The sequence below is a fragment of the Choloepus didactylus genome, chromosome 18, assembly GCF_015220235.1.
Source record: "Choloepus didactylus isolate mChoDid1 chromosome 18, mChoDid1.pri, whole genome shotgun sequence".
Taxonomy (NCBI): Eukaryota; Metazoa; Chordata; class Mammalia; order Pilosa; family Megalonychidae; genus Choloepus; species Choloepus didactylus.
Window position 1 is genome coordinate 63,889,917 of NC_051324.1, and position 13,453 is coordinate 63,903,369.

General features: G+C 35.5%; 1 protein-coding gene across 4 annotated transcripts in view; it reads right to left on the reverse strand.

The window, feature by feature from the left end:
- ABCA5 (ATP binding cassette subfamily A member 5) overlaps nt 1-13,453 on the reverse strand; it is a 134,677-nt gene that overhangs the window by 64,611 nt on the left and 56,613 nt on the right. For all 4 annotated transcript variants that reach the window (XM_037808416.1, XM_037808414.1, XM_037808417.1 and 1 more), the window contains 4 exons: nt 9,125-9,313; nt 6,180-6,327; nt 4,024-4,192; nt 1,264-1,322 (listed from right to left, as the gene is read on the reverse strand). In XM_037808416.1, coding sequence (XP_037664344.1) covers nt 1,264-1,322; nt 4,024-4,192; nt 6,180-6,327; nt 9,125-9,313 — 565 coding nt within the window. The remainder of the gene's footprint in view (nt 1-1,263; nt 1,323-4,023; nt 4,193-6,179; nt 6,328-9,124; nt 9,314-13,453) is intronic.

Below are 13,453 nucleotides of genomic sequence, written 5' to 3' on the forward strand. Positions count from 1 at the left end.
ACTTATCTAAAGAATATGTTTTCTGCAAGTACACACAGAACTGATACAAAAACTGACCACATGCTAGGCTATAAATCAGATCTCAAAAAATTTCAAAAGGCTGAAATCATAAGACTATGCTGTTTGATCACAGTGGAATTAATGTAGAAATCTGTAACAAAAATCATAGCTACAAAATCTCCATATAATTAAAAATCAAAACGTATAAATAACCCATGGAACAAAGTAGAAATCACAATAGAAAGTAGAAAATATCTAAAATTTAATAATAATGAAAATACAACCTATAAAGACCTGTGGAATGCAGCTAAAGCCAGGCTTCGAGAAAATCTTATATACTTAAATGCATCATTAGAAAATGATCTAAGCATCTATCTCAAGAATTGGCAGGAAAGGGGGCGGAGGGGGGGAGGGAAAGAAACAACCAGAAAACAATAAAGATAAGAGCAAAAAATTAGGAAATAAAAAATAAATATATAAAAGACAGATCCAACCAAGCCAAAAGTTGGTTCTTTGAAAAGATTTTTTGTTAAACTGATAAACCCCTACTAATAAAGGAAAAAAGGCACATATAGTAAACTTCAGGAATAAAAAAGAGGTCACTATAGATTCCACAGACCTTAAAAAGATAAGATGAGAATATTATAAATAAATTTATGGCAATAAACTTGAAAATAATAAAACAAAGGCATCTTAAAATGTAAATACGTTAGCTCAATGGTCCTCAGTGTGTGAGTGTGTCTGTGTGTGGGTGGGGGGGTGGGGCTGGATTACTGTCCCCCAAGGGACATTTGGCAGTCTGGAGATATTTTTTGTTGTCACAACTGGGTGGAAAGAGTGCTACTAGCACCGAGTGGTCCTACAATTCCCAGGTAGGTTCCCCACAACCAAAATTATCTAGCCCTAAATGCCAAGAGTATCAAGAGTGTTGAGGATGAGAAAACTCTGTTAAGCAAAAAAAAAAAAAAAAAAGTTACCTACATGTATACACATGCATAATGATAACATTTAAAAGGAGATAAACATGTTCAAGTAAACTGAAGGTTTTTCATCTTAGTAGCTATTATATTTTGCTTTTACTACTTTGAGGTTGTTTTATTGTTAGTTTTATTATGAATATTAATAACATAAATAAATGAAAGTATTCCTAAATGAAAAATAGAAAATCGTGGTAGAGAGTTTTAACTTTCCCATACACTATGCACATTGCTTTTCCCATGTGTGCTTTAATATTATGGACTGAATATCAGGAAAGCCACTTACTTCTCAAAGCCTCTATAGCTTCACCTTTCTTTCTGTATGTCTTCTGAACACCACTGATTCTGAAAGACACAGTTTCTAATTTCAGTATCTGAAGCAATTTAAAAGTGTGTGTTTATGTATAATATTTGTATCAAAGTTGTCATATTTAATAGTAATAATAAATTATCTTCCTAATAAAACAAACCAAAGAAAGGCAACAATAATTGTGATGGTTAATTTCATGTGTCAACTCAGACAGGCTATGGTGTCCAGTTGTTTGGTCAAGTATTGTGATTCATTGTGATTATAAGGGTATTTTGTAGATAGAATGAAATCATCAGTCAGTTGAGTGCATCTATGGCTGATTATATCTATAATCAACAAAGGAGAGAGCCTTCAGCAATGAGGAGCCTCCTCATTTAATAAGTTGGAGGCCTTAAACATAGAACTGAGAGTTTCAGCAACCAGAAAGAAGAATTTCTATCTCTATTTCCACCAGTTCCTTTTCCTGAGAAATTCAACATTACCTTTACCGGAGTTTCCAACTTGTGACTGGCCCTACAGAATTCAGATTTGCCAATCTCCATGGTTACATGAGCCAATTCCTATAATAAATCTCTTAATATCCCGTTGGTTCTAGATTTCTCTGGAGACCTCTAAGACAATAATTATATTATTATTTTAAGGAAGTTTTAAAGCATTCCTCTCCATTTTAAGTGACATTTATTCATTTTTCATGCTAAGCCAACTTCTAAAAAGAAAGTGAAATATTTGATTCTAGCAAGCTATAGATTTCTTTTCATCTTTGATGCTTTTTCCATTGTTTTTAAATGCTTTTTGCATTGGTTAAGAGGGATACAAATTAAACGCAATTTAAATGCATCAATGCATTTGTAAATTTTAAACACAATTTCATGTCAGCACATATTCTAAACTGTGTATAACTGTGAAGCAATCCCTTCATTCCAGTTCAGTTTTGGTTTTGTTGTTGTTGTTGTTTTACATAATTTTTAAAAGAAACAATTCTGCTAATCAGTCCAAATTTTGCTATTGGGAAGGCAGACCACAGGTCCACCAACTACATCTTAAATATTTTCTCTCTCCTTGCTTTTATACATTTTTCTAAAATTTAAAAAGAACACATTATATTTCTTTTTATTTTCATTTTTCTTTTATTTCTATTTCCTTGGTCTTTTTTATTTTTGATTTGGTATTAAGCTAATGAATTTATTTGGTTCTTAGAAGTTAAACTGTTGGGCTTCATCAAAATTAAAAAACGTTGTGCATCAAAAAACATTAAGAAAGTGAAAAGACAACCTACATAATGGGACAAAATATTTGGAAATCATATCCAGAATATATAAATATCTCTACAACTCAACAACAAAAAGACAAACAACCCAATCTTTAAAAAAACAGGCAAAGGACCAAAATAGACATTTCTCCAAAGATATATGAATGGCCAATAAGCACATACAAAGACCGTTGACATCATCAGCCATTAGGGAAATACAAATCAAAACCATGAGATATCACTTCACATTAATGACAGCGGCTATTACGTAAAAAATGAAAAATAACAACTGTTGGAAAAGTTTGAAGAAACTGAAACTTTGGTGCATTGTTGTTGGTAATGTAAAATGGTGAAACTGCTGTGCGGTTCAGCAGTCCCTCAAAAAGTTAAACAAAGAATTACCATATGGCCTGGCAATTCCACTTCTAGATATATACCCAAAAGAATTGAAAGCAGGGACTCAAACAGATACTTGTACACCAATGTCCACAGCGCATTATTCACAATAACCAAAAGATGGGCACAACCCAAGTGCCTATCAATGGATGAATGGATAAACAAAATGTGGCATATTTAATAATGGATTATTATTCAGCCATAAAAAGGAATGAAGTTCTGATATATGTTACAATATGGATGAACCTTGAAACATTATGCCAATTGAAATAAGCCAGACACAAAAGGATAAATATTGTATGATTCCACTTACATGAAATATCTTGAATAAGAAAATTCAGGGATATAGGAAGTAGATTAGAGGGTACCAGTGGCTAGGAGAAGGGAGAATGGGTAATTATTGCTTAATGGGTATAGAGTTTTTCTTTCAAGTGATGAAAAAGTTTCGATAATGGATGGTGTTAATGTCAGCACAACACTGTAAATATAATTAATGCCACTGAGTTGTACACTTAAAAATGGTTAAAATGGCAAATTTTATGTTATACATGTTATTACAATAAAATAAATAAATAAATAAATAAATACATATATATATATAAACTGCCTTAATCATGCAACACTAAATCAGGGTATCATTGGAACCTACTGAACCTAGATGAATAAAGTGATTTTTTATTTAAAAATAAATTAAAATGACATTCTGATTATGTCTCAATACCCTAAGGGTCTCTGAAATTAACAGAGGACAATTAAATATGTGTATAAAGACAATAAAGCATGAATAAAATCTAGCATTAATATTTATTCTGTTTCTACCTCCTTAACAGGGGAAGCTTTAAACAGTTTAACAGTATAACAACTGACAATAAAATTTCAAACCTAGCAGCAACCTTTTTCTAAATGGCTACAAAAAAAATGAGAACCTTTTTTAAAAAGCAACCCTTATTAATGCTGTGTTTTAAAAATCATCGTGTCTCCCAAATCTCCTAAGATATGATAATTACAAACATTATTTAAAAGACAAAATTTAAATGTGACAAGCTCCATCAACAGTTTTTATAACTAAATCACCAAAGATTTAATCATACCTTATGGCCTCCTTTCCTAGAAATTCTGAAGAAACAGGCTCAACAATTTCACTAAAACTAATATTCCCATTAACATTGCCCTCTGATAACTCCTTATAATTCCTTTTGCTCTTTGACCAATATGATGGCTTCAGAAAATAAAAAGATGATCGCCGTAAGCCAAATTCACCTGAGAATTAAAAAAAAAAGAGACAACATAAATTATCATTTCTGAAAACTAGTTTTTAAATCATAAAGGCAGTATCTGAAACATGACAACTTAGATACAAAGTTTAGATACAGATAAAGTTATAAAATCAATTATTGTGAAAATCATGTTTTACTGACAAATAATTTTTGTCCATAATTTCAGAGTTACTAAGAGTTCATAGGAGTATAAAGGTGAATAAACATTCTCTATCCTAAACAAGCTTACATCTTACAGGTACAAGTATATACCAAATGAGCAGAAACAATTGCAAAACATTAGGCATGTCATGCATAGTGCCAACCAAGTTCCAAAAAAGGAAAAGCTTATATCTGGCTAGGAGATATATCCTGAAGGCCTGAATGGGTACCATCTTAGATAGTCTTTGAAAACCAGTAATATTTAGAAAAGTAGATATGTTCAGGGAGAAGACTGCAGAATTAGGAGAGCAACATGGAGAACAGAAAGCAGAACTTAGATATGGGAGATAGTGATGGTTGCCCACACAGCACAAACCATTTTCCTCCTTTTGTCCCCCCAAAACCTACAACCTCCATTTTTGTAAATACCCATTCCTCTTCCAGTGGCCACATGTTTCAAAGAGATTCAATTTCAACAACAGAGAAGATCCTTATTGTTCTAAAGTCAACCAGTATTTGGATTCTTCTGGTGACTGTTCTTACTTCAGCAGCAAGCAGGTAACCAATCAGACTGAAGTAAAGGACTTAGATGAGGGACAGGTTCACCATTCCACTTCCACTAGACATGAACAAAGAAGGATAACAGCCCAGTTCCTACTTGCACCACCATGAGGAGAGCAACCTGCCAGACTCTTGACATAAAGGTGGCAAAACACATTGACTAAGACTACTTTATCTCTGGACTTCCTTTTAAGTGTCACAATTAATTTCTTCCTATTTAAGCCAATCAGGAAGGTTTTCTGTTATGAGTTGCTGAAACCATTTGGACTGATACAATAGGGATGTGCTTAAATACAGAAAATAAGCTGCATGGATGAATAAAAGGTACAGTAAGGAGAGAGAGGGGATAATGAGTGGTTGAATATGTAAGTAGTATGGAGGACATTAATAAATAAATAAAAAGAATTTCTACATAATTCACCAAGATATGCATAGCAAAGTTTTTGAACAGGTGATTAATTTAATAAAAGTAGGTGCTAAAGTGCTTTCACAGACCAGAGGTAGGAAAACTAGGTAAGGCATATTGCAAAGGTCTCGACCACTACTGCCCAATAAAACTTTTCATGATGATGCAAATGTTCTATATCTGCCCTGTCTAATATGGTAGCTAACAGCTGTATGTGGTTATCGAGCACTTGAAATGTGGCTCATGCTACTGAGGAAAGGAACTGTTAATTTATTTAATTTTAAATAATTAAAAATTTTCATAGTATAAAGTGTATCTGTTTATCCAAGATGACAAGGCTAACAGTCACAGGTCTGCATATAATATAGTTTTATATTGACTATTGACAATTTACAATAGTATTTTAAATAATTTAAATTTGAAAAGCCACATGTGGGACAGTAATTACTATACAAGATAGTGTTGGTCAGGAATGTATACAAACATAAGGGAAAAAGAAAAGGAGTGTTGACATTAATAATACTATTGAAACTACAGGAATTGGCTATGGAAGCATGACAGGAGAAAAGGGGAATAGCAGGAATTACAAGACTACTTTATAGTTTGGGGAATAAGAAAGACTGAATAGTGAAAGACTGAGTTAAGAAGTTCAGGTTGGGACTTAAGGCTTTCAAAACAAACTTCTCTCTTTATACAATCTCCTTCTGTTCAGTAATGGCTAAGACACAAAGTACAAAATATACTTAGTATTTTTTTTTAATATGACCTAGGATATTCTGGCTAAAAAATTAAAATTAATTTAACCCTACATAGGAACAAAACTAAATATCTTTAAAGTAAAATCCAATAATCTCCAGCATACCTGGAATGACTTGATCAAGATAAACAGCCAAGAGAACATAAAATATACTATTAAGTGCTAGCATGATAATAGTAATAATTAGAGGATATGGGCCTTCAGTCAAATTAGAAAATAAAGCACCTTCATTAAAATCTTCCAAATGCATGACCTGAAAAACAGAAACACCAACTTTATTATATAATAATGATAAAAGACATGCAATAGCTAACACTACTTAAACTTAGAGTTACACATTATATTTTGAGTGACAATAACCAAACATGGCCATTTAACAGATGAGACGTCTACCAAATTAGTAACATGAATGTATGAGGAAAATAGTAAAGACTTTACTAAAACACAGGTTTATCACTGAAATTTCTTTTACTCAAGGTTTTAACGCTGTGCTTCTTAAACTAGGATATATCCACTCCTGAGAAATTTAATTCTATCACTGATTATTAAATGGAAAAAAAGAAGTATGATGTTGATAATAACTAATGTAAACCAAAGGGTTATGGTCCACATGGAAGTCAAACAATTTAAGTGTTAGAGGACAAAATTATGGGCAGCGTTTTTCCAATATTGAAAAGGGAGAAGGTACTTTGGTTAATTAATGCAATTTATAAAGTAGTCATAGTAAACACATGTGATAGAGTATAAAGAGAAATGTACTGGGTTGAGGGCCCATTTAGGATTGAGCCCTACCAGAAAGTGGCTGTGTAAATTTTGAATATACAAATCTGGACTGGACTCTAGTGCCTTCATCTGTGAAATAAAGATAAATTAAATGATATTTAAAGTCCCTCCCACTCACAACAAAAACCTACAAATCTATAATTCTACAATCTTAAGTAAATGAAGCTTCTGTGGACTCCCAAAATGTGTAACAATAACTCTTAGGTCTCAAGCAATTAAATTTTATTTGATTTAATATTCATAAACAATATCTTAATAATTTAGTCTCACAAGTCAGAATATTCTATCCAGCCAATGTGAGTAAACTATTTAGTAATTACATTTTTTCTTTATACATTAGCCAAATTTATGCTCTAGTATATAAAGCAGTTCCTTTGAAGATTTTTTTCCTTTAGAACCTAACTACCCCATAAATACTAAAAAGAAACCAAATTCATAAATCTAAATATTAGTTGGGTGAATGACAATCCCATGAAGCCTAGACCTAGAAAATTCACTGATGTACTTATATCACTACTACATTCAGGATAAATATTCTGCCCCAAACACAATTTTCTGCTAGAAATACATCTGAGATAAATTTACAATTGGCAGCAGGGCAAGTAGGCCACAGAGCAAGCTAGATCACTTGACGCTTAAACCAATGACTTCCAACAAAATGAGTTATTACAATAAAATACATTAAAAGTTATACTATGGTAGTTCTCTGGAAATTTGGGACACCTGAGACTCAGAGTTCTGCAGCTAAGTCAGCATTACTCCATACAGCAACTGTTAAGCTGAAAAGACTACAAATAGAGATATGAGTGAAATGGACTTGGTTAGGACTAAGGTAAATAAGAATACAGGGCAAAGGACGAACTGTACTTTAAAACTCCAGCTTTTATGAGAGACCAAAGGAAGAGAGGTTTATTTGGTCCAAAATTTGTATTTTCTGTAGCACACTATCTAATTTAACCTGTCTGGTCAATTTATTTAAACAATGTAACTACATGGAACCTAGAATAGGGAATGAGATCTTCTCATACTGTACAGGCTAATGTACTACTCCAACACATTCCAGAATACCTTTGGCAGAAAATACAGAAGGACATGCAAAGTCCCCTTGAGAGACTAGGGGAAAATGTGAAACTATTAAACTTCCCCATCTGGGGAATTCCTGCTGTTCTCTTAAGCAACAGGGGCTCCCAGTTTAATAAACCAAGCCCTCGATATAAAGGCTTGCCCTTATGAAACTTATCTCTCCAACAGAAGCTAACCCTACTTACAACTATGCTTAAAAGTCACCCCCAAAGAACCTCTTTTGCTGCTCATATGTGGCCTGTATCTCTAAGCCAACATTGCAAATTAACTCACTACCCTCCCCCGTATATGGGACATGACTCCCAGGGGTGTAAGACTCCCTGGGAACATGGGACATGACTTCCAGGGAAAGCCTGGCCCTGGCATCGTGGGATTGAGGATCCTTCTTAACCAAAAGGGGGAAAATAAACGAAACAAAATAAAGTTTCAGTGGCTAAGAGATTTCAAATAGAGTTGAGAGGTCACTCTGGAGGTTATTCTTATGCATTATATAGATATTCCTTTATGTTTATAGTGTATTAGAATAGCTAAAAGGAAATACCTGAAACTGCTGAACTGTAATGCAGTACCCTTGATTCTGGATGATGGCTGTATAACTATATGACTTTGATCATGTGACTATGTGATTGTCCTTGTGACTGGCACTCCCTGGATCCATTGCATTGGCAGATGAGTAATAAAATAAAGACAAATAAATAAATAAATAATAGGGGGGATAAGGGGTTTGGGATATTTTGGGTGTTCTTTTTTTATTTTTATTTTTTCAGTTTTTATTTTTATTACTTTTTTGGAGTAATGGAAATGTTTTAAAATTGATTGTGGTGATGAATGTAAGACTATGTGATGATACTGTGAGCCACTGACTGCATACATTGAATGGATTATATGGTGTGTGAATATATCTCAATAAAATTGTATTTAAAAAAAGATACACTAAAGAAAATTGTTGGGACTTACAGAGCATTTAAATGAAAACCTTAAAAATGGAGAAAATGTAATTGAAAGGAGATATAAAACATGCTCCAGAATTCAAACATCACTCCTTTCTCATGTTGAAATTTAAAATTTGTTTTTTGTTTTTATTTTTCTTCAAATCAAGATACATATTCAGTAGTATAAGATGCTGCATGGAACTGGAGAGGAAAGAAAATACATAGTAAAAGCAAGATAAAGATACCACTTACCTGTGCAATACCAATCAAAAAAGTACACTGACAGAAGGGACTGAAAAGCCACACTAATGATTTGGGAAAACTTTCCATGAGGACTATCAAAAGGCCAACAAATCCAAAAGCCACAGTGACTAAAAATTCAACTATTCCCACATGTTTTGATTTTTTAAAAAGAGGTGTCAGCATTAAAGCAAAAAATACCTATAAAATATAAACAGTAAGGTTAATGAATCTTTCATGTACACTGGTATGAAAACAAAAATTAAATTTTGCTTATGAAAGAACAAGCTATATTCATTGGAAAATAAAATTCATAAAAAAATTAACTTCTCAATGCTATAGTAAGGTATTTTCACATAAATACTGATATATGTAAGAAAAAATTGAAACTGATAAACATTAAAAGCTACAGTTTATCCATATAATAGGCAAACATAGTCATCTCTACACTATAGAAACGATAATCAGCCATTATGTTTCTGCGGTTAGATATATACATAGGTAAACAAAACAATAAACCAACAAGCTTTTAAACAAAGAACTTGTCTTTTTTTTTTTTTTTTTTTTTTTTTTTTTTTGGCTCATAATAGAAAATGTTTAATGAACTAGTAACAGAAAAAGTCAGTTGAAGGAAGGCAGAGAAACTTTGTCTTGCAAGGACTAGAACCGAGGGGCTCCATAATCATCTGGCATCCGTTCAATGTTGTACCTATGGTTAGAAATGTACATGATAGGAACTCCAGGGATCTTTCGAATTCTTCTCTTAAGGTCCCGGTCAACCGTGGCCACAATATAACACTTATGCTGAGTTACTCTCTGTACCAAACAGTCATCTGCATAGGTTCCTTTGTGTGTGCATGGTAATCGTTCAAATCTTGGATCCTTGGCGATCCTTAGAGCCACTCGATACTTCTGTCCCAATTTCTCAATTTCAGCCATCACACAGTCAGTTATACAAGGGATACACTTGGCATACAAACAGTCCATCATTGACTGCACTAAATCCAGTTTGGCTTTAATGGAAAAGTTGATAAAGTTGGTATCTACCAGGATGTGGTAAGGTGGGCCCAGCTGTGTATTATATTGGAAAAATAAGCAGGAAGGATGTTGAGGCAATTCTCTTTCCTTGAGTGCGCTGGGATCTTTCTTTTCTTTCTTTTTAGGCTTTAATCTATCCTTTTCTTTAAGCCTCTGGTCTCTGAGACTAAGCATTCTCTTCATGGTCGCATACTTCCTTGTTTTCTTTTGCTTCCCCATATTCACGCCACACTCTGTCTTATTTCCGGAATCACTGGCCAGAACTTGTCTTTTAAACAATGTATTGATAAGACAGAAAACCAGTTAAAAGCTAGGCAATTATATATAGAAGTATATGAATTATTTGTTTGTTTATCAGTTTAAAGAGCAATGGTGATAGTCACAATATTTAGCAACCAGTACAGCATGGGCACATAAACCAATAAGAATGCAAGCTGTAACCACTTAAAGAAAGGCTGATACATATGCCAATTACCAGATGAATAACCACACTGCTGCAGTTTTACTTACAAAGCTTTAAACATCATCATCCTATAACATGAATTAACTTGAAACATTATCTTTAAACATCATCATCCTACAACATGAATTAATTTGAAAACTTAAGGATTTCGTGCCAGTTTGGATGTATTATGTCCCCCAAAATGCAATGTTCTTTGATGCAGTTTTGTGAGGACAGACATATTAGTGTTGATTGGGTTGGAATCCTTTGATGGGGTGTTTCCACGGAGATGTGACTCAATGAACTGTGGGTAAAATGTTTGATTGAATTATTTCCATGGAGATATGGACCCTGCCCATTCAAGGTGGGTCTTGATTTAATCATTTGAGTCCTATAAAACAGCTCACAAAACAGAAGGACGTCAGAGCAGCTGAAAGTGACATTTTGGAGAGCAGTTGAGAGAGACATTTTGGAGATGGCCGCTGTTTTGGTTTGCTAATGCTGCTATTTTGCAAAACACCAGAAACGGATTGGCTTTTATAAAGGGGGTTAATTTGGTTACAAAGTTACAATCTTAAGGCCATAAAGTGTCCCTCAACAACAGGGTACCTTCACTGAAGGATGGCCATTGGCATCCGGAAAACCTGCGTTAGCTGGGAAGGCACATGACTGGTGTGCGCTTGCTCCCAGGTTGTGTTTCAAAATGGCGTTCTCCAAAGTGTTGCTCTTGGGGCATTTTGTCCTCTCTTAGCTGCAGCTCTGCTTCAAGATGTCACTCTCAGTTGCTGTCTCTTGGCTGAAGCTCTGAGCTCCTTCTGTCTGAACACTTATACAGGGCTCTGGTAAACTAATCAAGGCCCACGCTGAATGGGCAGGGTCATGCCTCCGTGGAAATTATCTAATCAGTTATCACCTACAGTTGGGTGAGTCACATCTCCATGGAAACAACCTAATCCAAAGGCTTCAACTTAATCAACACTAATACATCTGCCCCCACAAGACTGCATCAAAGAATATGGCTTTTTCTGAGAGATATAATATATACAAACCAGCACAGCCGCTGAAAGCAGACTTTTGCTGAGACCTTGGAGATGCTAGCCCACTGTGTGCTCCAGAGAAGCTAAGACAGGACAAAACGTCCCAAGAGCAACATTTTGAAGAAAGCACAGGAGCTGAGAGAGGAGTGGAACACAACCCAGGATCAGCAGATGCCAGCCATGTGCCTTTCCAGCTAACAGAGGTTTTCCAGATGCCACTGGCCTTCCTTCAGTGAAAGTATACTTGTGTTGATGCCTTAATTTGGACATTTTCATGGCCTTCAGACTGTAAATTTGCAACCAAATGAACTCCCTTTTTTTAGCCAATCCATTTTTGGTATTTTGCATAATGGCAGCATTAGCATACCAGAACAGATTTTGGCACTGAGAGTCGGCTGCTACTGAGTTTGCAAATACCAAACATGTTGGAACAGCTTTTTAAATGGATAAGGAGAAAATTCTGGAAGAACTGGGAAGAGTTTGACAGAAAAGGCCTAAATGGCTTTGAAGAGACTGTTGGTAGAAATATGGACTCTAAAATTAGCTCTGATGAGGCCTTGAACAGAATGTTGAATGTATCATTGCAAACTAGAAGGAAAGTGATCCTTGTTTAAAGTGGCAGAGAATTTGGCAAAATTGTATCCTGGTGTTGGACGGAAGGCAGAATTTGAAAATGACGGGCTGGGATACTTAGCTGAGGAGATCTTGAAACTGCATGTGGAGGATGTAGACTGGCTTCTCCATGCAGCTTACAGTAAAATGCTACAGGACAGAGATAAGCTGAGAACTGAATTCTTGGGTACAAAAAACCCAGAAATTGATGGTCTGGAAAACTCTGGATTTCCAGAAAGTGAGACCCAGAGGCTACAGCCCCATGTGAGGATTTAACCAAACATGGAACCTGACTGCCATTTCAGTACAAGCCAAAATTAGAGATGGAGTTATCCAGAAAGAATGTGTGGAAAGTCCTATTGTCTGACAGTTCTGACCCCTGTAAACTGCATGCCAAGCCTACAAAATTCTTGCGTGATCTATATGGATGGAGCCACTGCCAGTCTGGACTGGAAGGGACAGAGAAGGAACAGATTGAAGGAAAAATTACTTCAAAGACAGAACTATGGAAACTGAGGTCTAGAGTCAAGAAACCTAAGGCAAGAAGAGCAGAGGAACCCATGCATGTGGAAACGGGGAGTTTGCCCCAGAGGCAGAGGATGGGCCTTCCACCTAGATGCTCAGGAAGAGTGCTGCCACCCCAGGCCTCAGAGAGGGTGAAACACATTCCCCGGGGACTGGGGAGAGCCTGGCCACCACGCCACTGTTTGGAGAGGGGAGAGGCTTTGCCCCAGAGAGGCAGAGTTCAGGTGGCACCCTGATGTTTGAGGAAGGTGGGGCCGAGAAGAAGGTGGTTTCCCTAATGTGTGGATATGTTGGAGCACTCACCCAGCATTTGGAGAGAAAAGGGCTCCCGCAAAGACCCTTGAAAAGGGTGGCACAGCCGCTCTCTCAAGCCCAAAGTTTAAAGCATCGTCCTATAAATGACTCTCAGACTTTGAAATCTAATGAAATTTGCCCTGTAGGTTTTAGGAATTGTTTTGGCCCTGTGAACCCTGTTTTCTTTTCAATTTCTCCCTATGGCAATGGGAATGTTTATCCTATGACTGTTCCTCCTTTGTGTACTGGCAGTGGATAACCTGTTCTAAGTTTCACAGGTCCACAGACAGAGGAGAAATCTGCCTTAGGACAGACCACGCCTGTAACTGATTTTGATGGGATCTTGTACTTAACAACTGTTACTGAGATGATTTAAGTTTCTGTGATACTGTG